This window comes from Arvicola amphibius, chromosome 3 (genome assembly GCF_903992535.2).
Source record: "Arvicola amphibius chromosome 3, mArvAmp1.2, whole genome shotgun sequence".
Classification (NCBI taxonomy): Eukaryota; Metazoa; Chordata; class Mammalia; order Rodentia; family Cricetidae; genus Arvicola; species Arvicola amphibius.
Window position 1 is genome coordinate 154,761,865 of NC_052049.1, and position 19,694 is coordinate 154,781,558.

General features: G+C 42.4%; 1 protein-coding gene across 3 annotated transcripts in view; it reads left to right on the plus strand.

Annotated features, from left to right (window-relative positions):
- LOC119808874 (cytochrome b5 reductase 4) overlaps positions 1–19,004 on the plus strand; it is a 56,492-nt gene extending 37,488 nt beyond the window's left edge. For 2 of the 3 annotated variants that reach the window (XM_038321383.1, XM_038321384.1), the window contains 8 exons: positions 1,020–1,052; positions 2,924–3,046; positions 7,530–7,670; positions 8,875–9,027; positions 10,654–10,804; positions 11,084–11,170; positions 14,832–14,996; positions 18,423–19,004. In XM_038321383.1, coding sequence (XP_038177311.1) covers positions 1,020–1,052; positions 2,924–3,046; positions 7,530–7,670; positions 8,875–9,027; positions 10,654–10,804; positions 11,084–11,170; positions 14,832–14,996; positions 18,423–18,477 — 908 coding nt within the window. In that variant the 3' untranslated portion in view covers positions 18,478–19,004. The remainder of the gene's footprint in view (positions 1–1,019; positions 1,053–2,923; positions 3,047–7,529; positions 7,671–8,874; positions 9,028–10,653; positions 10,805–11,083; positions 11,171–14,831; positions 14,997–18,422) is intronic. The other variant, XR_005284568.1, reaches the window with a different exon arrangement.
- Positions 19,005–19,694: the final 690 nt, after the last annotated feature.

Genomic DNA, 19,694 nt, shown 5'->3' on the forward strand with positions numbered 1-19,694 from the left:
TGGGAAGGAACTTGGATTGTCAGGCTTGCATGGCCAGCACCTTTACCCAGTCATTCATAAATGGGGAATGGTTGTGGGGTGGGGACTATTGGGCCCTATCCCTTGGTACCGAAGAACAGGCTACTAAAGGAATCTGGGTGAGAGGGGTCTGCTGTCTTCAGTTGTATAAACACTGATGAACCAGGCTCCAGTGGACAGCTCCAATGCAGAGACCACACTGACAACCATGGTCCAACCCCGAGGGACACAAACAAAACAAAAGACATGAATATGAGAAGGAGATGAGTGGGGAAGAGGACAGGTAGATGGGGAGGAGAAGGCAGGGCTGCAAGCAATCAGAGTATATTTATATTCATAGGAAATTGTCAAGAGCAAAATTAATAATAATAAAACAACTCCTGGATACCAGTTCTGCATTGGAAAGCGGAAACAGTGCAGAATGAGATTTAGAGCAGAGGGGTGAAGCCCACGTTGTCTTTGCTGTTTATGGAGCAGATGTTAGTGAATATAAAGATGTGTCTCCTGCTAACCATGTAAGCATTGCATTCACAATACCTGAAAGTGCTTGCTTGCTTATAGGCTCTCAAAAGATTGTTTGGGGGCACTAAATGATATATATATGATACACACACACATATGAAAAGCTAAGTTGACACTGTCTGACCTGTGTCAGCAGGGCACAGGGCGCACAACCAGCCTGAATTGCAGTGTTGCCTCCTCCCCCAACCACTCTTCTCGAGTGTCACTCTGTATGATTGTCAGTCTGGAATGAAGGTCGGTTACCAGCTTGTGAGTGGTTGAATATTTACTCCTTAGTCCGTAGGGAGAAGTATGGAAAGATGGAAGAAATTTAAGCAATTTGACTCTTTCAGAGCACGTATTTTCTTTTAGTCTCTCAGTACATTCTTCTAGTCTTGAGCAGTTTGAAATAGTACATTTAAGTTGATCTTACAGGTATAGATTGATTTTATGAATTGAATTTTGGTGGTAACTAAAACACTTTTTTTTTTTAATATCAGGGCTAAGTCATGAAGTTCAAGAAAATTTTTCTGGTAAGTACTAAAAACCAGAAAGAAATTATGTGTGTATACACACACACACACACACACACACACACACACACACACAGGCATGTATAGGAAGGAAAAAAAGCCAGGCATTTGTCTTTATTTTTCTTACATATATTTCATGTCATAAATACATTAATTTTAAAGTGCACTCTTTCTGGTTTCTGTTTTTCCCTCTTTCTCCCTTTCTTTCTTTCTTTCTTTCTTTCTTTCTTTCTTTCTTTCTTTCTTTCCTTTTTTCTTTCTTTCTTTATTATGTGTACAATATTCTGTCTGTGTGTATGCCTGCAGGCCAGAAGAGAGCACCAGACCCCATTACAGATGGTTGTGAGCCACCATGTGGTTGCTGGGAATTGAACTCAGGACCTTTGGATGAGCAGTCAGTGCTCTTAACCTCTGAGCCATCTCTCCAGCCCTCTCCTTGCTCTTCTTATCTATTTTCCTTTTCTCTCTCTTAAGAACATTCCTTTCTGATTTTGTTCTTCCTCTCTGCCCTGCTCCTCACATGCAGCTCCTAGGCACATACTAGACCAGATACACTTTCATAGCTACCTACACTCAAGTGGATGCCGGGGTGGAGCTCACTGAGCTGTGATATTGCCACATACCATGTGCAGTACGGTTTCCTTGGGAGCTGAGGACTCAAAATAGTTTCTGACTTCCAGGCTTCTCCCTTTACCATATACCATAGCAAGCTCTTTACATTCAAGGAGCTTGTTTTTATTCTCATGAAATCTGAACTCAGTGGTCATTTAGTTGAATTCACTTTGCTCATCTGTTTTAAAGAGGTGTTGCACTGTGGCAGACTCCCAGGTTCACAGTGTAGAAGAACAGATACTGAGCTGCTGAGCAAAGTAAAGTGTGTGTTATGACTTTAAAAGCATGTTACTCATCAGATTTAAGTCAGTAGCTAGACATCCTTGTTTTATTACTGGCCTCACACAAAGAACTGTTCTAGTCACTGAGCAAGGAAGAGCATCTGAAAGATTTTCAGTGACGAGCAGTGCCCATGGACTTTTCTCTTATGTATGTCCTACATGCTAAATCTTCTGAGTCTGCTCTTATATTTTTAGGCTCAGTGTTGTTCTCGGTTCACAATATAGACCTCTCAGGCTTAACTAAATATATGAAAGAGAATAAATTGTTTGGTTTGATGGGCCCATTCGGTGTGACTTGTGCTTCAGGCTGTGGCCAGGATGTGTATTCAAAGCTCTATCGTGCCCTTTTGAAAGTCACACATATAACACCAGGCCTTGGTAAATTGGTTTGAAAGAAGCCAGTCTGAATCTAAAATGCTGTAAAAGGAGCGGGCCTTGTCCTGCTGCCTAGCTAACTTATCCCCCGAAATAATCACACAGAAATTGTATTAATTAAATTACTGCTTGGCCCATAAGCTCTAGCCTCTTACTGGCTAACTCTCACATCTTGATTCAACCCATTTCTAATAATCTGTTTGTCACCATGAGGTCGTGGCTTACCGGGAAAGATTCAGCATGTCTGACCTGGCAGCTGGCTCCATGGCAGCAATCTCTGCCTGCCTCCTTCCCAGCATCCTGTTCTGTCCACTCCACTCACCTAATTTTCTGCCCTATCAAAAGGCCAAGGAAGTCTCTTTATTTAACCAATGAAAATAACACATAGACAGAAGAACCTCCCATACCACTAAAATAATCTGGATTTAGCATCAGATAAAACAAAAATCACTTTTACTGACTAAGTGAACAAAATCTTATTTTTCTGTTAATTTTTATTGTTATATAAGAGCATGTTAGTGCACCCATATGAGAAAGTTTAGTTTTAGAATAAAAATTTGCATTTAGTATCAGTGAAACTAGTGAAATTTCTTTTCTTTTCAGTACGGGTCATTGAGAATGTTGGAAAAATAGATATTGTCCTACAAAAGAGAGAAAATATTTCTTGGAAATGTCTTGGTCAGCCCTTGGAGAAGCATGATTCCTTTATTACAAAGAAAGATACAGGTATGCAGTACTCTTGTTTCTTATATTTGTTTTGTAAAGGTTTTAAGTAGCATTTTATTTATTTATTGGCATGTGTCTCTGTGTGGGCACACATACACACAATGGTTTTCATGTGGAGGTCAGGAGACAATTTGCAGGAGTTGGTTCTCTTCTTCCACATAGGTCCTGGGGATCAAACTTGGCTTGTCAGTCTCGACTGCAAGAACCTTTACCCACTGAGTCATCCCACTAGCCCATCTTTTTTTAAAAAAAAAAAAAAATTAGCTGATGGTGTTCCGGTGTTTCCTTTTCTCTGTGTCACCTCTCATCGCACAATCTTGTTTGTTGTTTGTTTTGATGTTCCATACCAGATGCCGTTTTGATATTTCTGATCTCATGTCTGCTCATGTTTCAGCTGGTAACAGCTGTGCACGAAGGGTTGGGCTTTTTGCCAGTGTATTCCCTGTGCAGATGAGTGTTTTCTCTGAGGACAGCTTGGTGCCAGGATTTGTGAGTCTCCTGGGAACAGTATTCTCCCTTCACACAGTCTTTGGAAGGCGTGTCTGCAAAGAAAGCTGCAGTTCTGTAAATGTGACTTAGTCTCATCCTTCTCTTCCTCCTGTTTTTGTTTGGATTTTGGTTTTGGTGGGGTTTTTTTTGTTGTTTTGTTTTGTTTTGTTTTTCCCACTAGAATACCGTCTTGGTTAGCTAAAGTACTATGACTGCTGATCACAGCTTAAGAACAGAATTTGTTTTCTCTCAGTTGTGAAGTTTATAAGTTCAGTCACGGTATTGGCAGGATTAGACGCTTCTAAGGCCCCTCTGCTTGGCTTGTGTGCTTTTCCGTGTGTGTGTGTGTGAAAGTGAGTGTGTGTTAACTTTTTTTAAAAGGGCACCCACCACTCTAGCTGGAAAGGGACAAGATTGCCCTCACTTTACCTTTTTTTAAGGTTCTTTTTTAAGATTTATTTATTTATTATGTACACAGTGTTCAGCCCCAATGCCTACAGGCCAGAAGAAGGCACCAGATCTCATTACAGATGGTTGTGAGCTACCATGTGGTTGCTGGGAATTGAACTCAGGACCTCTGGAAGAGCAGTCAGTGCTCTTAACCTCTGAGCCATCTCTCCAGCCCTCACTTTACCTTAAGTACTTTTTAAAGGACCTGTCTTCAGATGTAGTTACAGTCCAAGGTACTGGCTGCTACAGTTTTGCCACTCTAATGAGAGGACACAGTCTACTCTAGTGTATTCCCAATCCTCAGACCCTGTGCTACTTTGTAATTAGATTAGAGGGGGCCTATTGCATGGCTATGCTAAGTAGAAGAACTTAAGTGGGGTGGAGAGCATCTGAGCCCCTTAAACTTTTAACCAGAAAGTTTCCATTTTACCTTTATTCTGATGTTAGCAGTGATAGGTCCTGCTAACCTCAGATCATTAAGGGATTTTTCTGTTAAAAAATTCCAGTCTGCTGCTGCTTACATTTCTGGTTTAGGATTCCACTTTCTCTGGTCTGCTGAGTCAGTCGCTAGTCATCTGCCTTTTTCTAGTTCCCAGCATTTTTTCTTTTTTCTTTTTCTTTATTTTTTAAAACAATGTTTTCTTATTTTACATACCAATCCCAGTCTCCTCTCCCTCTCCTCTTCCCACTCCCCGCACCTTCCATGCACCCCACCCCCCATCCACTCCTTAGAGAGGGTGAGACTTCCCATGGGAAGTCAACAAAGTCTGACACATCACTTTGAGGCAGGACCAGGCCCTCCCTCCATATCAAGGCTGAGCAGAGTATCCCTCCAAAGAGAATGGGCTCCAAAAAGCCAGTTTAAGCACTAGGGATAAATCCTGGTCCCACTGCCAGTGGCTGCACAGACTGTCCCAGCCATATATCTGTCACCCATATTCAGATGACCTACCTACTTTGGGCCTATGCAGGTCCCCCATCAGTCTGGAGTCAGTGAGCTCCCAGTAACTCAGGTCGGCTCTTTCTGTGGGTTTCCCCATCATGGTCTTGACCCCTTTGCTCATATTATCCCTCCTCCCTCTCTTCGACTGGACTCTGGGAGCTTGGCCCAGTGCTAACTGTGGATCTCTGCATCTGCTTCCATCAGTTGCTGGATGGAATTTCTAGGATGACAATTAAGGTAGTCATTAATCTGATTACAGGGGGAGGCTAATTCAGGTTCCTTCTCCATTATTGCTTAGGGTCTTAGCTGGGGCAGCTGAGATGGGAAAAAAGACAGAGAGGGATAACAAGGAAAGAGACATTCTATAGATTCAATGCAATCCCCATCAAAATCCTAACACATTCTTCACAGACCTTGAAAGAACAATAATCAACTTCATATGGAAAAACAAAAAACCCAGGGTAGCCAAAAAATCCTGTACAATAATGGAACTTCTGGAGGCATCACCATCCCTGACATCAAGCTCTATTACAGAGCTACAGTAATGAAAACAGCTTGGTATTGGCATAAAAACAGAGAGGTTGACTAATGAAATTGAATTGAAGACCCGGATATTAATCCACATACCTATGAACACTTGATTTTTGACAAAGAAGCTAAAATTATACAATGAAAAAAAAAGAAAGCATCTTCAACAAATGGTGCTGGCATAACTGGATGTCAACATGTAGAAGAATGAAAATAGATCCATATCTAATGCCATACACAAAACTCAAGTCCAAATGGATCAAAGACCTCAATATAAATCTGACCACACTGAACCTAATAGAAGAGAAAGTAGGAAGTAGTCTTCAATGCATGGGCACAGGAAACCACTTCCTAAATGTAACCCCACTATCACAGACACTGAGACAACAATAAATACATGGGACCCCTGAAACTGAGAAGCTTCTGTAAAGCAAAGGACATAGTCAATAAGGCAAAAAAGGCAGCGTACTAAATGGGAAAAGATCTTCACCAACGCCACATCAAAATATATAAGGAACTCAAGGAACAAAATGCAAAGAAAATCTATATTGAGAATCAATCTTATTCATTGAAAATGACTGTGACATGAAATATCAGTGAAAGCAGTGAAAGTCCAATACTAATACGTGTGTGTGTGAGAGAAAGTCTGTGAGTGTGTGTGTGTCTGTGTCTGTGTCTCTGAGTGTGTCTGTGAGTGTGTATGTGTGAGTTTGTGTATGTGTGTGCGTTTTCTTTGCATTTTGCTTCTGATGTTAAAAATATGTGTGTGTGTTCTTAAGTCTATTGAACTTCTTTTGTGAATTGTCTATTCCACTCAATTGTTCATTTATGGATTTCTTTTATACAACCACAGAACTAGAAGTTTCTGTCTTACTGAGAATTATAAAAATAGAAAAGCCCTCACCTACCAAATCAAAAAAAGAACTAGAAATATCAGTTGAATGCAGCAAATTCCTGTGAACAAGATAACCATAAAATATTCCTGTGTCAAGTGATGTGACAGACTTTGGTGATTTTCCATGGAAGGCCTCACCCTCTCTGAGGACTGAAATGGGGGGAGGGGGGTGAAGGGGAAAAAAAAACAGGGAGGAAGAGGTAACTGGGATTAGTATGTAAAACAAAAGAAGATTGTTTTAAAAATAATAAAATGGTTTGTTCCTTTCTAGTTTATGAAAGTGTGTCTTCTGGATTTCAGGAATGTTTTTGCTTCGTTTTAGGAGACGCGCTCCTGTACAGACAGGCACCAGAGACTCTGAGCACATGGGCTTTGTGATATCCCCTTCCTTGCCTTGCCATCATTTGATCATGATTATTAGTCTATTCTCAAAAATCCTCCTGTCTACATAAAATATAAAGAAAGTCATATAAGTACTCATGTCACATAAAATGCTTTATAAAACAATATTGCTTTTCTCTAGCTGAAATGCCTTTCCAATTTTATTTTCAGATACATAAAAAAATAAAGCCAAAAGAAACATTAAAAAAAGGAACTCAAGGAATTAGACATCAAAATTCTAAATAATCCAATTTAAAATTGGGGTACAGAACTAAACAGAGAATTCTCAACAGAAGAAACTCAAGTGGCCGAAAGGCACTTAAGGAAATAACAGTTTTCTTTCATCAGAGTGTGGTGTTAGCCTACTTGACAGTGGTAGTACTGTTAAATTCCAAGTACTCAACTTTTAAAACCTTTTCATTGGGAAAGAAAAAAAAAACTTGAGAATGTAACCATCTTTATCAAATATTTTTATATGTACAATCAATATCATTGTAAATATAAAGCCTAAAATATGGAGTTGCTTACAAAATATGTATAAGAAGAAATTAGGTTTTAATTTCTTTGAGACATGTTTTTAATGTGCTGTTACAGGTATGAAGAGATAACAGTCATTTTATTAGACTTATTAATTCTCAATTTTTCAAATTATAGATGTGTTCACGTGTTTTACAAAACAAAATAGGCTTGTAAAGTTACTGAGTTTTCGAGCTGTGTGCACTGTAATGAGACTGGAGTTCTGGAAGAGCAGAGTGGAGTGTGGGTTCCACTAGTGACCTAATCATGTTGCCTTCTAGGCTTGTTCTACAGAAGGTGCCAGCTAATTTCCAAGGAAGATGTTACTCATGATACAAGGCTTTTCTGTCTGATGCTGCCTCCAAGTACTCACCTTCAGGTGCCAGTTGGGTACCATGTTTACCTCAAGCTCAGTGTCACAGGTAAGGGGATTAGAGCCGCGGTAGGGTGGAGTGGGGGACATGTTATTTTGTACACTTGTCTAAGTTACTGGCCCTTCTGGACACCTGGCTTTAATGTCAGGAAGCCTCTGAGTCTGTGGCTGCAGGAGTGTGAGGACTGTGGCTTTGCTCCTGATAACCTGGAGCAGGGAGTGAGCACACAATGGTCCCCACAGGGAGTATCACTAGAAACAGACCTGTGTCCTTGGTATCCCCTTAGGGGCTGTGCCACTCAGGAGATTGAGTCTATAAAACTCAAAACAAATTAATAATTGCACATAGTTTCCTTACGTATGCTACCAATTCAAGGTGTTCAAAACTGTGTTCCTTGCTGTGTGGATTATTTTTCCCTTATTTCATCCTAAATCTCTTCATTTACTTATTTCAATTACTCCAGTTCTTACTGATAACCAACATTTCTAGGCCTCTTGAAGCTGCAGGTTCCTTACTTCAGTCTGTGTTTGTCTTATAGACTCCTTGGGACTTGGTTCTTCCATGATGGTGCCATGAGGCTCTTCATCACTAGTGCAGACTACCGCCAGGAGCTGCTGGCTCCCTTAGGATAGCCCTCAGCCAGTGAGCTTTTAGTTACATAGGAAACAATGAAAGCCATGGATGAAATTGTGGTCTTTCAAATGTTTCATGACTCTTTTCTTTAGCACTTGATCAAATCACTTTAGTTTTACAAATAAAACTTTCCATGACATAATTAGATTATCTATCCTTCCTTTCATTCAGCTGCCAAAATAATAATTTTAGAACATTAAAACAATCTAAAATATATAAAATTAGAAGTGAAATGCCTCCTTTCTCTAGTGCTCTTATTGTTGACCATTAACTGTTGCTAAGTGTGTGGTTTATACTGGAATTGGTCTGTCTTTATTATTACACCTCCATGGAAAACTCTGATGCCATTTTCTGCTTCACAAGTTATATGTCTGCCTGGATTCATTATTATAGACCGTACTTAATTTTACAAAAATTTTACAAAAAGTCTGTATAATGGTTAAGCATTGGTTTGTTAAGATTATATCCTTGAATTAAAACATGGATGTGGAGCATCTCATTAAAGATATAGATACATTAGTTTTAAACATACACTGATAGCATCATGAAATTTTTATGTTTTATCTTCATTAAGAGCTCTTTAAGTATTACACTTTTCTTTGTTTTGATTTTTTTCCAGGTGCAGAAATAGTAAAGCCGTACACACCCGTGTCTGTCTCCTCACTCTCAGGCTTTAGAGAGCCAGCTCCTCCCCCAAATAAATACATCTACTTTCTCATCAAAATCTATCCTGATGGACTCTTCACACCAGAGCTTGATCGTCTTCAGATTGGTTAGTAATGTTGACTTGTAGCCTTGTTTGTACTGTAGATTGGATCAGTGAGTGACCCTCTGTTGTCTCCATGTGGGAGTCTGTTATGCACCCTAAACTCAGCTTGTCTCCCCTTTGTCTGGTACTCCATGTCCTCCATCTTTAGCATGTGCAGCATCTCTGTTCATCCCTGCCCTGCTCTGGAGACTTGCTCATTCCCATCAGCCACAAGGTTTGCTGTCATCGTTCCTCCCAACCCTGTGCTCTGAAAGCAAGCCTCCATCCTTTCCGTTGTGTCCCCGAACTGATCCCTCACACGGCTCTAACTGGTGTCTTTCTCTTCATGCATACCCCAGCAGCTTCTCCAGTTCTGAGAATAGACTCACTTTTCTCCCCAGCTTTGACGCCTCTAGCAGATCTTCTTTACCTGTACTGCTCTACTTTTTGCAGGGCTTACAAGGGCTGCTAGGCTCTAGCTTTTGTGTCTGGTATCCTCATTCTTAGGTTCCTAGAGGACCCTCATCTAGAATATCCATCAGTCCTTCCTTTGCAAAGACTCGACAGATGAGCACTTCCATTATGAAGCCCTCCTTCTCAGAATCACTTAAGAACAGTTGCTCATGCTCTGTTTTAAGAGGAGCACACTGATTATTTGTAAGACTGACATTTACAGGTAGAAAGTGTCTTATTTCCAGGACCTAGCTTGACAGTTTGCACATACTAGGCTGTCAGGAAACGAACCTGGAAAGACTGGATAACAGATTATAATGTCTCTGAACATGCAAAATCTTCCCTTCTTGTTTCTGACCCTTTCTCTGTGTTTTTTCATTTTTCCCTACCTCCTTTTGATTCCTTTTGCTTTAATGGCAAAAATGTTCTTCCTCTTTCTCTGTCAGCATCAGCTCACAGTGGGGCCACAGGATGGACTGACAGTTAAGTCTTGATGTTACTTCTGAAAGGCACTTTAGAAGTCCTGTAGTGTGATTATTCCTTAGACTGGTATTACTATCTTGTGTAAAACGGAAGAAATTATAAGCACCCAAACATTTTAAGACACAGCATTTAAATAACTTCAAGATAAGCAACAGTTTTGTTTTTTATTTTTCAAGTTGTGTAGGAGGTTTCTGAATGTACCCTGGTGGCGGTGTTGTTTTATGAGAGGTGTGGACAGTCCTGTCAGCCGACCCCCATAGAAACTAGGCAACTGCCCAAAAACAGTTGCTTTCTGATATTGCTGTTTTCGTGGGAATTAAGCTCATAATGGCTCTTCTCGTTTCAGCTGACAGATCTTTTCAAATCTTACTGGAGAAGTCATGGCACTGCCAATGTCAGGCTCCAGAATACATTTGTTTCCAGTCTCTCCTGCCCAGCTGGGCCCTGTGGTTACTAACCAATGTGTAAATAGCAAATATCTCTTCCCTTCCTACCTTGTATTATTTACTCCTTAGTCTGATTATCACCATAGAATCCTGACATATTTGGCTATCTGATGATTGCCTCTGAAACTCCTCTCCGGCTCTGTAGACCGATGTGGCACTCACGGGTCAAATGTCCGTCCTGTCACTCACCAGTGCTCTCTCTGTTTCCCTTCCTGCTTTTTTCTATTGTTTTGTTTTCTGATTTTATTTATTTCATTTGTTTGTTTAGGAGATTTTGTTTCTGTAAGCAGTCCCGAGGGCAATTTTAAACTATCTAAACTCCAAGAAGTAGAAGATCTCTTTTTATTGGCAGCTGGAACAGGCTTCACACCGATGGTTAATGTGCTGAACTACGCTTTGACTTGCATGTCCAGTCTCAGGTACGTTCCCTTCTCTCTGATTACTGTTTCTCAGGAGGCTTTTAGTGCAAGGCATTCCTTGTCCGTGGGTAGGTAGTTCATCTGCTCTCATAGCCCACTTGGCATGTTATTCTGCTCCTCCTACCGACTATATTACTGGGTTCCTCTGTCTCATTTCATGTTTTTATAATTTGGGCTACCTAAAAGCAGTTACCAAGTTCTTTTGGACATCTCCACTTGTGCATATTTTAAATGTAATAATGACTTACATTTAATGAGTTTTTCTTTTTTCCTTTTAAGGAAGGTGAAATTAATGTTCTTCAATAAAACAGAGGATGATATAATTTGGAGATGCGAACTAGAGAAATTGGCATTTAAAGATAAAAGGTATTGCACCTGTGAACTCAGATTTAAGTTTTGCTGTATCCTGGGAGGTGCGGTTTGCTGGAAGCTGGAGCAGAGCTGCCTGTGGTGGAGTGCCTGGGTCCTCTAGGGAGCCGTCGCTGTGCCTGGACAGGGCCGTTGCTCACCATTGCAGCAGCGGGTTTCAGTTTCCGCTGACGGAGTTAGTGGCGCTAATAACTCTGTTGCCGGTTTTCGTTTTGTGCTGGTGTTATCAATAGAAAGCAGATCGGGTGTTATCAATAGAAAGCAGATCTGGTGTTATCAATAGAAAGAGAGGCACGGCAAGAGCTTGTGTCATTACAGAAAAGGAAAAACTGCGAAGCAAGGTCAGCTGCAAGCAGTACCAATTCGAGAACATTGAGCTAGACAGGCCACCATACTTTCTGAGGCATTTGTGCAATCATCTAGTCTCAGAGTGTCAGGGATTTCTAAGTTGTAAGAATATCTGAGGTGATATAGTCTCATAAAGATCAAGTTACCAGTCCTTGAAAAGCCCGAACACCCTTAGGTGCCACCATCCCTAGGGCTGAGGATGTCGGCTCTTTGTTGTGTTCTCTGTTACTTCCCATAATCCTCTGTCTCCTTTAATGAGTGGCTCATAAGTTACGGCTGTGATTTGAACATGCTTAGCCTTGGAGCACTACTGTTCTTAACCTGGCTGAAGCCTCTGCCTAGGCGTATTTACTCTGCTGAGGCAGCTAAGGATGAATTCAGGAAATACAGATCACCAAATTCCAAGCTTTCACATTGGGAAACATTTACCAGGGAGCTTGCAGACCAAACCCTATTTCCCATATCCTCAGCTTTAAGCCTTACTGTTCCACGGGGGAGGAGAGATGGCTCAGTGAGAAAGAGCCCTTGTTGCTGTTGCAGAGGACTCAGATGGTGTCTCACAACCGTCCATAACTCCAGTTCTAGGGGATCATGCCCTCTTCGACAGTCACCTGATAGATGTATACACGTGCAGGCAAAACACTCATTCATAGAAAATAAAAATAATAAATCTTAAGCCAGGAGGGTGGTAGCTCATGCCTTTAATCCCAGCACTTGGGAGGCATACGCTCATGGATCTCTGAGTTCAAGACCAGCCTGACCTATAGAGTGGTTTCCAGGACAGCCAGAGCCACACAGAGATACCACGTCTCAAAAAACAAACAGCAAACAAACCCCCAAAATGCATAAATTAATAATCTTTAAAAATTAATGTAAAATAAGCCTGATCACTTGAACTCTTCTTTAGGAATAGCTTAGCTTCACGGACCTGTGTCTTTATCTTCAGACTCAAACAGTGGCGCCTGTCCTGCTCGCCCCGCTACACAGCTGGGGTCTGGGGACCGTGTCAATGCTCTGGGAGTGTTTAGGATGGGTTAGAGGCCCTCTGTCAAGGAGAGAATGGTTTGCCTTACTAGAGCCCCTGTTTTCTCAAGCATTTAAAAGATTTTAAATGGACATGGGTAGAGTTTAAAATAAATGTTTCTAGTAAATTTTTGACAGAAGTATTGTTAAGTTCTTTAAAGAGAAATTTTATAAACTTTAAGGGATTTATTTGAATGACTAGACATTATCCCTTAGTCTGTTGCTAAGGGTTGATTCTGATAAACTGTCATGAAGGGGCATGCACCTGTGCACACAAGGTATCCTTGTTTTGGTCTTCATGACTGGGGTGTGGGTTGCTTAGGCTACAGTGTGGAGGATTGGTTTTTAGTCCTGCCTATAATTGTGCGCAGCAGTTGAGTGAGCCTCACTTAGTCTGTCTGATTACAGCGTATGTTCTGTCACGCTGAGCTCCCCGCTCCCATCAATCATCCTTAGGGTTGCTTCTGTTTGGAGACAGGGTTCAGTGTTACTGTCTTTAAGATTTATTTATTTTTATTTTATGTGTATAGTGTTTTCTTGCATATATGTAAGTATACTACATGCAGGACTAGTGCCCAAAGAGGCCAGACAAAGGCATTAGATTCCCTAGAATTGGAGTACAGTGGTTGTGAACTGCCATGTAGGTTCTGGCGGGGTGGGGAAAAGGTTCTTTGCAAGAGCAAAAAGTGTTCTCAACTGCTGAGCCATCTCTCTAGCTCTTAGAGACTGTTTTTTTCTTTCTGATGGTCACAACTGGAAAGAGAGGGGCTACTGACATGTAGTTATTAAAGACTCAAAATTCTAGAAGTGTGGACTGGGAAAGCCCTGTGTTATACCATGATTTTTAATAATAGCATTGTGTTCTGTCATGTGAACATGCCCTAATTTAGTTAAGCAGCCTCTGCTGTTTGTCATGGTGAGAAGTTCTCCATACTCCCCGATTACTTAGGATGAAGGTACTGATGAGTCACGGGTGACAGTGTCCTCAGGCCGGGAACCTCCTGACAGAATCCTCAGCACAGACTGTCCCAGCAACATCTCTTGATGGCATTGGTGCCTTTAGTTTTCCACTGGAATTGAGCAAGAAAGAAAAGACTGCCTGGCAGTTCGCAATGGGCAGGTTGCTTCTATGCCTGAGGGAAGAGCAGGCATCGTTGTGAATTTCTGTGCTGTCTGCAGATGGCCCCAGCCCACGCAGCCCAGTGATCCTGTTCGTGTGAGAAAGAGATGTGGACTTGCTCCCACTCTGGGTGAAGCTCTCTTCTCATGCAGGACAGCAGCCCCTTACAGTGACCTTCCCTGATCCGTGCTGCATTTCCTTTTCATTGTGAAATAGCAGACAGGGAAATGGCAGGTGGTGAAAAGGCGGGCAGCAAAATGGCGGGCATTGAAATAGCGGACAGACAGTTCCCTTGGGGGCTACATGCTTGCCACCTGAAGTAGGGGCTATGAAGAAGGGGCAGAGGCCACCGTGTCTGCAGTACATAGTGAAAGAGCAGTGGGTATAGCACTTGCTGGTGGACATGAGCGTGAGCTAAGAGCAGAAGAGTGGGGCTCTTAGGAGCATCACAGAAGGAAGACTGAGTGGGCAGTGTCACGTTGTGAAGACCGAGTGGGGAGGCCGGAGCCAGGGCTGCTCATAGGGTGTATGCAGACTGTAGCAGGGGAGCCTCCCAAGAGGTATGCTGAGGTTCTGGCTCACACAAGCGAGTGAATAACTACCCCTCACAGGGTTAGTACTAGGCTCTGGGCAGCGAGACTACATCTGCCTGGTGGAGTTGGAACCACCAGGACCAAGAAGTCAAATAGGCTTTTTAGTCCTTTTGTCCCAGGGCAATCATGGGCAGATTTGAGTGGGGATTAAAGTGACTGTCCCTGGAGACCGCTCCTTTCTGTGACACCTGGACAGATGACAGGGTGACGGTGTGACAGACTCTGAGATCCCAGGGAAGTCTCTTGCTAGTAAGTTCAAGAAATGAAAGAAAAACCAAAAACAGATCATTGCCATTCTCCACGGCAAGGCTAATCCTTAGATTGCCCTCTCCACAGCAAGGCTAATCCTTAGATTGCCCTCTCCACAGCAAGGCTAATCCTTAGATTGCCCTCACCCACAGCAAGGCCAGCGCTTCATGAATCCGCCTTCACATGCAGGTGTTTATTAAATGTTTACGTAGAGCCTATCCAGTCTTGCTACGCTGTTCTTTGGGAAGGGGTCCTTACTGACTGAACTGTGACAATAGAGGTGTTAAATACAGACTTTGAAAACTCTTTTCTTTGCTTGTCCTAGATTTGATACTGAATTTGTTCTCTCAGCACCTTCTCCAGAATGGAATGGCAAACAGGGGCATGTGTCACCAGCTCTTCTCTCTGAATTTTTGCAAAGAAGTTTAGAAAACTCCAGAGTCTTCCTTTGCATCTGTGGACCAACACCATTTACAGATGAGGGGATAAGGTGAGCGGCAGTCGGGGCACTGGGAGGGGGTAAGGTGAGCAGCAGTCGGGCACCGGAAGTCGAAATGGAAGCCCACATAGAGAACACTAAGGAAGAAGCCTTTTGGTTCTCCCTGCCATGCTGACATACACTTAAAAGTCTGTGGTAGCTATGAAAATAGTGGCGTTTCCAGTCCACATACTAGGAGCGGGGTTGGGATTATGCTTAGCGTCAGATACAGCTAGAAAAGTGAGATTCAGCCAACAGTTAGTGTCCTCAGCCCACAGCTGTCAGTATGAACTGTCATGAGATCAGTGCCACAATCTCATTTGGGACATTGGGCTCTCTATCTTACCTTCTACCCACTTTAATGTAAGTAATTATGAGTAAGCCATTTCCATTTCAGTGTGGCTCTGTCTTTATTTCCTGCAGCTGTCTAGAGTTGGTGAATAAAATACAGTGATCCCATCCAGGCAGCATGTCCAAGTGAAGATGCTAGATTGTACGGCATAAGTAAGCAAGACCCGTAGCTAGACGACACAATGAAAACCACCTTAGATGATCTAATTCTAAAACCACACTTGAAAATAGTTGGTTAGATGCCCCCAGTGCTGGATTTTTCAATTTTAATTTCTGACTCCTTAAATTTGTTTTGTATAAACCTAAAATTTTCTAGATAGTCTGAGTCTTATTTTATTGTAAAATGTATTTATAAAATCCCCTGACTCCAAATTGTTAAGAAGCATTTGCTTTTGTAGGACACAGGGCTCAGTGCTGCACCTTTGCTGCATTACAGTGCTGGCTCGGGTGTCTCTGAGCACTGTGTAGGCTGCAGTGATACCGTTAGGTGATGGGCACTTGAGACTGACTGCCGAAGGATCTGCACACCCATCCTGCACACCTCCGTCCCTTGCCCACAATCGGCCTCTCAAGCTTGGGGCCAAGTCTTCTTCATTTTCATTCATTCCTTTCTGCTCATCATAGCCACTCCTGTGCACACTGGAGCCACTCGATATGCGCATTAAATAGTAGGTTGTCATGGCTGTGCATTTCTAAATGCTATAAAGCAACTGTACTCTCTACAGCTCTTTTCTAAACTGCCTCAAAACTAATCCTGCTATGCTGAACTGGCTTATCTAGGGGGCTCAGCAGGTCTCTTAACCATGCCCCATGATGCCCTGAGATTACCTACCCTGAGCAAGCTGCACAAACTGCCTGTCAAGGTGACATGCCCCAGATCAGCAATTGCATTTCATGGCATCTCCCTTGTGACTTTCTGTTCAGACTCATTTCCCTGATTTCTTGTCCTTGCCATATTAATGGAATGTGTCTTTCTTTTTGAGACCAGGTCTCAGCATGTAGCCCTGACTGACCTCAAACTCAGAGCTATGCCTGCCTCTGCCTCTGCCTTCTGGGTGTGGGATTAAAGTGTGCACCTTCATGCTGAGCTAATGTGGCTTTCATATCAACAGTGTCAAGAGGCTCTTACTTTATCATGGTTTTGTTGTTCTGTAAACTAAATTTCCTTGCCATTCTTTCCTCGGGCCTCCAGAGTTAATTTCATGTCTGCTACATGCTGCACAAAAGTCATTCTCCATCTCCTCCAGTTCCACTTCAAGCCGTGGATTAGAAAACTTTTAACATTGTGCTGGTACTGAACCTGTGCCCAGCTGCTGTCGTCAGTCCCTGGGCAGCACAGCATAGCTATGTAGCATTCATATTTTTTTATTTACTGTATTAATCTAGAGATAATTTAAAGTATCTTGGGAGATGTCCGTACATACAACACAAATACACTGCCATTTTATATGAGGGTTGTAGGGGCCCGCAGACTTTGGTGCCCCTGGGCAGACCTAGAACCAGGCCCCTCAGTACTAACTGGATGACTGGCTGTATCCCAAGCATCCCCTCCGCATCTCATGAGCACCTGGCAGTTTGTATAATAAAGGGTTAGAAGCCTGCAGTGTAAAAACAAAACACAAACAACGGCGCTTTGATACACTCGCTACCTTGCATTGAACATGGATACGTAGATTCAACTTCAGAGGCTCACACTGTCCAGAGATGACAGATGTGACTGAAACACAACTTGGAGAATCGCGAATAAAGTCAGGTGCTGTCACCTAGGGGGTGTGTTTTGAGAAGACCAGAATCATTTGGTCATAAAGGACCTGTATTACAAATGATGGCTAACAACAGTCAAAACTGGCATGGTGTACAAACCTGTAACCCCAGTATTCTGGAGGCCAGGACAGACTGAGCTGTTTAAGTAGACCCTATCTCAAAAGATAGAACAAAACATAAAGCCAGAAGGGTGATAGAATGTTAGAATATCTGCTTATCATTGTCATTCACAGCACCTGAAAAAAACTGCAGTCACAAAGTAGAGAAGGCATGTTAAAGGCATCGAAAGAGTAGACTGGTTACAGGGAAGCCCTTGCCTGGGGGTGACAGTATACAGTCTAAAGGTAGAGTGGGCTCCCAGAGCGAACAGCTGGACCTCTGTGCCCTAACCCTATGCCACGTGGCCTTCGTGTGGGTATTCCTGCTCTGGACAGAAGTGCTGAATAAATAATGATTATTTTCGGCAACATTTTAAGCAGCCACTTCTATGGTCTCAGTCTCTATTTGTATGATTTCCCAAGCTGAAGGGTATTTCTGCAGTATGTTTTCCTGCTCCTCACTTTGAAAACTGGTGAGGAAAGGGAGGAAAGCAAAGCTTTATTCTGCCTTTTCTGTATGCACTGGGTTCCTTTATTCTGCCTTTTTCTCTGTGACAGTGTGTGCTCATGCTGCTGGGCAGCCACATGACCACAGCAGGTTTTCTTTATAGAGTCCTTCAGTGGATCAGTGAGGAAAGAATGATGGAAGTAGAATCTCACCAATTCCGAGCAATTCCCAGGCGCCCAGTGGTTGTTAGCATCTAATAAGAGAGGTAGCCATGTGTTGTGTGCCTCTTAGAGTAACAACACTCTGAATGAGTAGCCGAAGAGAAGTAAACCTGTCTGTGAGGAAGTCCTAGACTCCGTCCACTTGTCAGGTGTGAGGAATAAGAGGACCCAGGGCCGGGCTGTTTCAGAGTGTCATGGGGTGCAGCAGAGGAGACTGGGGGTCCGCAGTGACAATGCAATCTTCAGCTCCTGGACTGCTGAGGTGGAAGCAGAGGGAAAGAGGGACCGTGGAGATCAGTGTGTCCAACGGCTTGTTCACGATTTGCAGTGAGTGAATCGTAACTGGATCTTGACTCAAGTCATTGAAAATTTAAATGTGAAAATTTGAACACTCATTAACTACCTAGTGCTGTTTAGGAATTGTTAGGTTTCTGATGCGATCATTGTGTTTTTAAAAAAACAAAGACGACTTGAGAAGATGAGGAGGTATGCTAGCAAGCTTTGATCTCATGCTTTATTTGTAAACACTTTTCCCAATACTCTTTCTGTTCCCCAGGTTGCTGCATGATCTTAACTTTTCCAATGATGAGATCCATGGATTCACAGCATAATAAAACGCTGCCATTGTCTTTTATTCAACTAGTTTATATTTGTGATCACCTAGAATTTTTTAAAAGAATTTTTGTATGTACAAAAGGTTAACCAGGCTTCCATTTCCGGAATGAAGTCGTGTGTCTTCAGTATAGGTAACTTGGTTTAATTTTGTACCGTGACTTCCTTTACTACTGATGCCTGACCTGGGACGCCAATCATGCCAGCCGACGCATACAAACAAGAGTCTTTGTTATGACCTGCGAGTTTCCCTTACCACTGAAAGTGTATCACTGTTCTGCAATACACACTTGTATTTTATGACATGATAAAGTAAGTAATCATTTTGATCACTTTCTATGCTGCAAGATGTCTTCTGAGCAATATAGATTAAATTTTACACTGCACTGTTTACTCAGGAATTGATGGTGTATGTCATTATTAATCTTAAAACATGTAATGCTGTAACTCTTGGTAATCCAGTTCTGTGGGTATCAGTCCATGGCATTGATACAGAGTAGAATAAAATTATACTCCCATACTTTTATTCTGTGTTGGACATGTGATTGAAATGTAACCCATGGAGCGGCTGTCTTAAAGGGAATTTTATTTACTTATTTGTTTATCTTTTCAGAGTCTCACTTAGTAGCTTCGACTTGGCTAAAATTTGCTATGTAGCCTAGCCCAGCATGGCCTGAAACTTGCAGCAATCCTCCTGCTCCCGCCTCCTAGTGCTGGGATTACAGGTATGTGCGCCCATGCCCAATATTAAAGGAGATTTTAAAGACACCAGTAGAGTTCAATTTCCAAGCCCCAGATGGTAGAAGAAAACTAACTCCTGCAAGATATTCTCTACATTCTCAGAGTGGCAGTGCACTCCCTGCCCATGCACACACAAATACTAAATGAATATAATTTTAAAAAAAGTTTTAAGATACCAATAAAAATATTGGAAGTGCTTCACATTTGCAGCCTGGGACTAGGTGTATAAAGACCTTGTCAGAACCCAAGCAACTGTTTCTCAGCCCAGACCAAAGGTGTCAGCAAAGGTTGAAGTGTGGCATCCAGCCCATGGCCTGAGACAATCATTCATCCTCCTGCAGCCCATCCACACCGGCTGGGAAGAGGAGGAACATTCTGTCCTCTGTGGTTCTCTCCAGGCTGGCTGCTTCCCCAGCAGCTAGCAGATGAGCAGGGAGCCCTGTTGACTCTGGTATGGGCGGTCTTCAAATCCTTC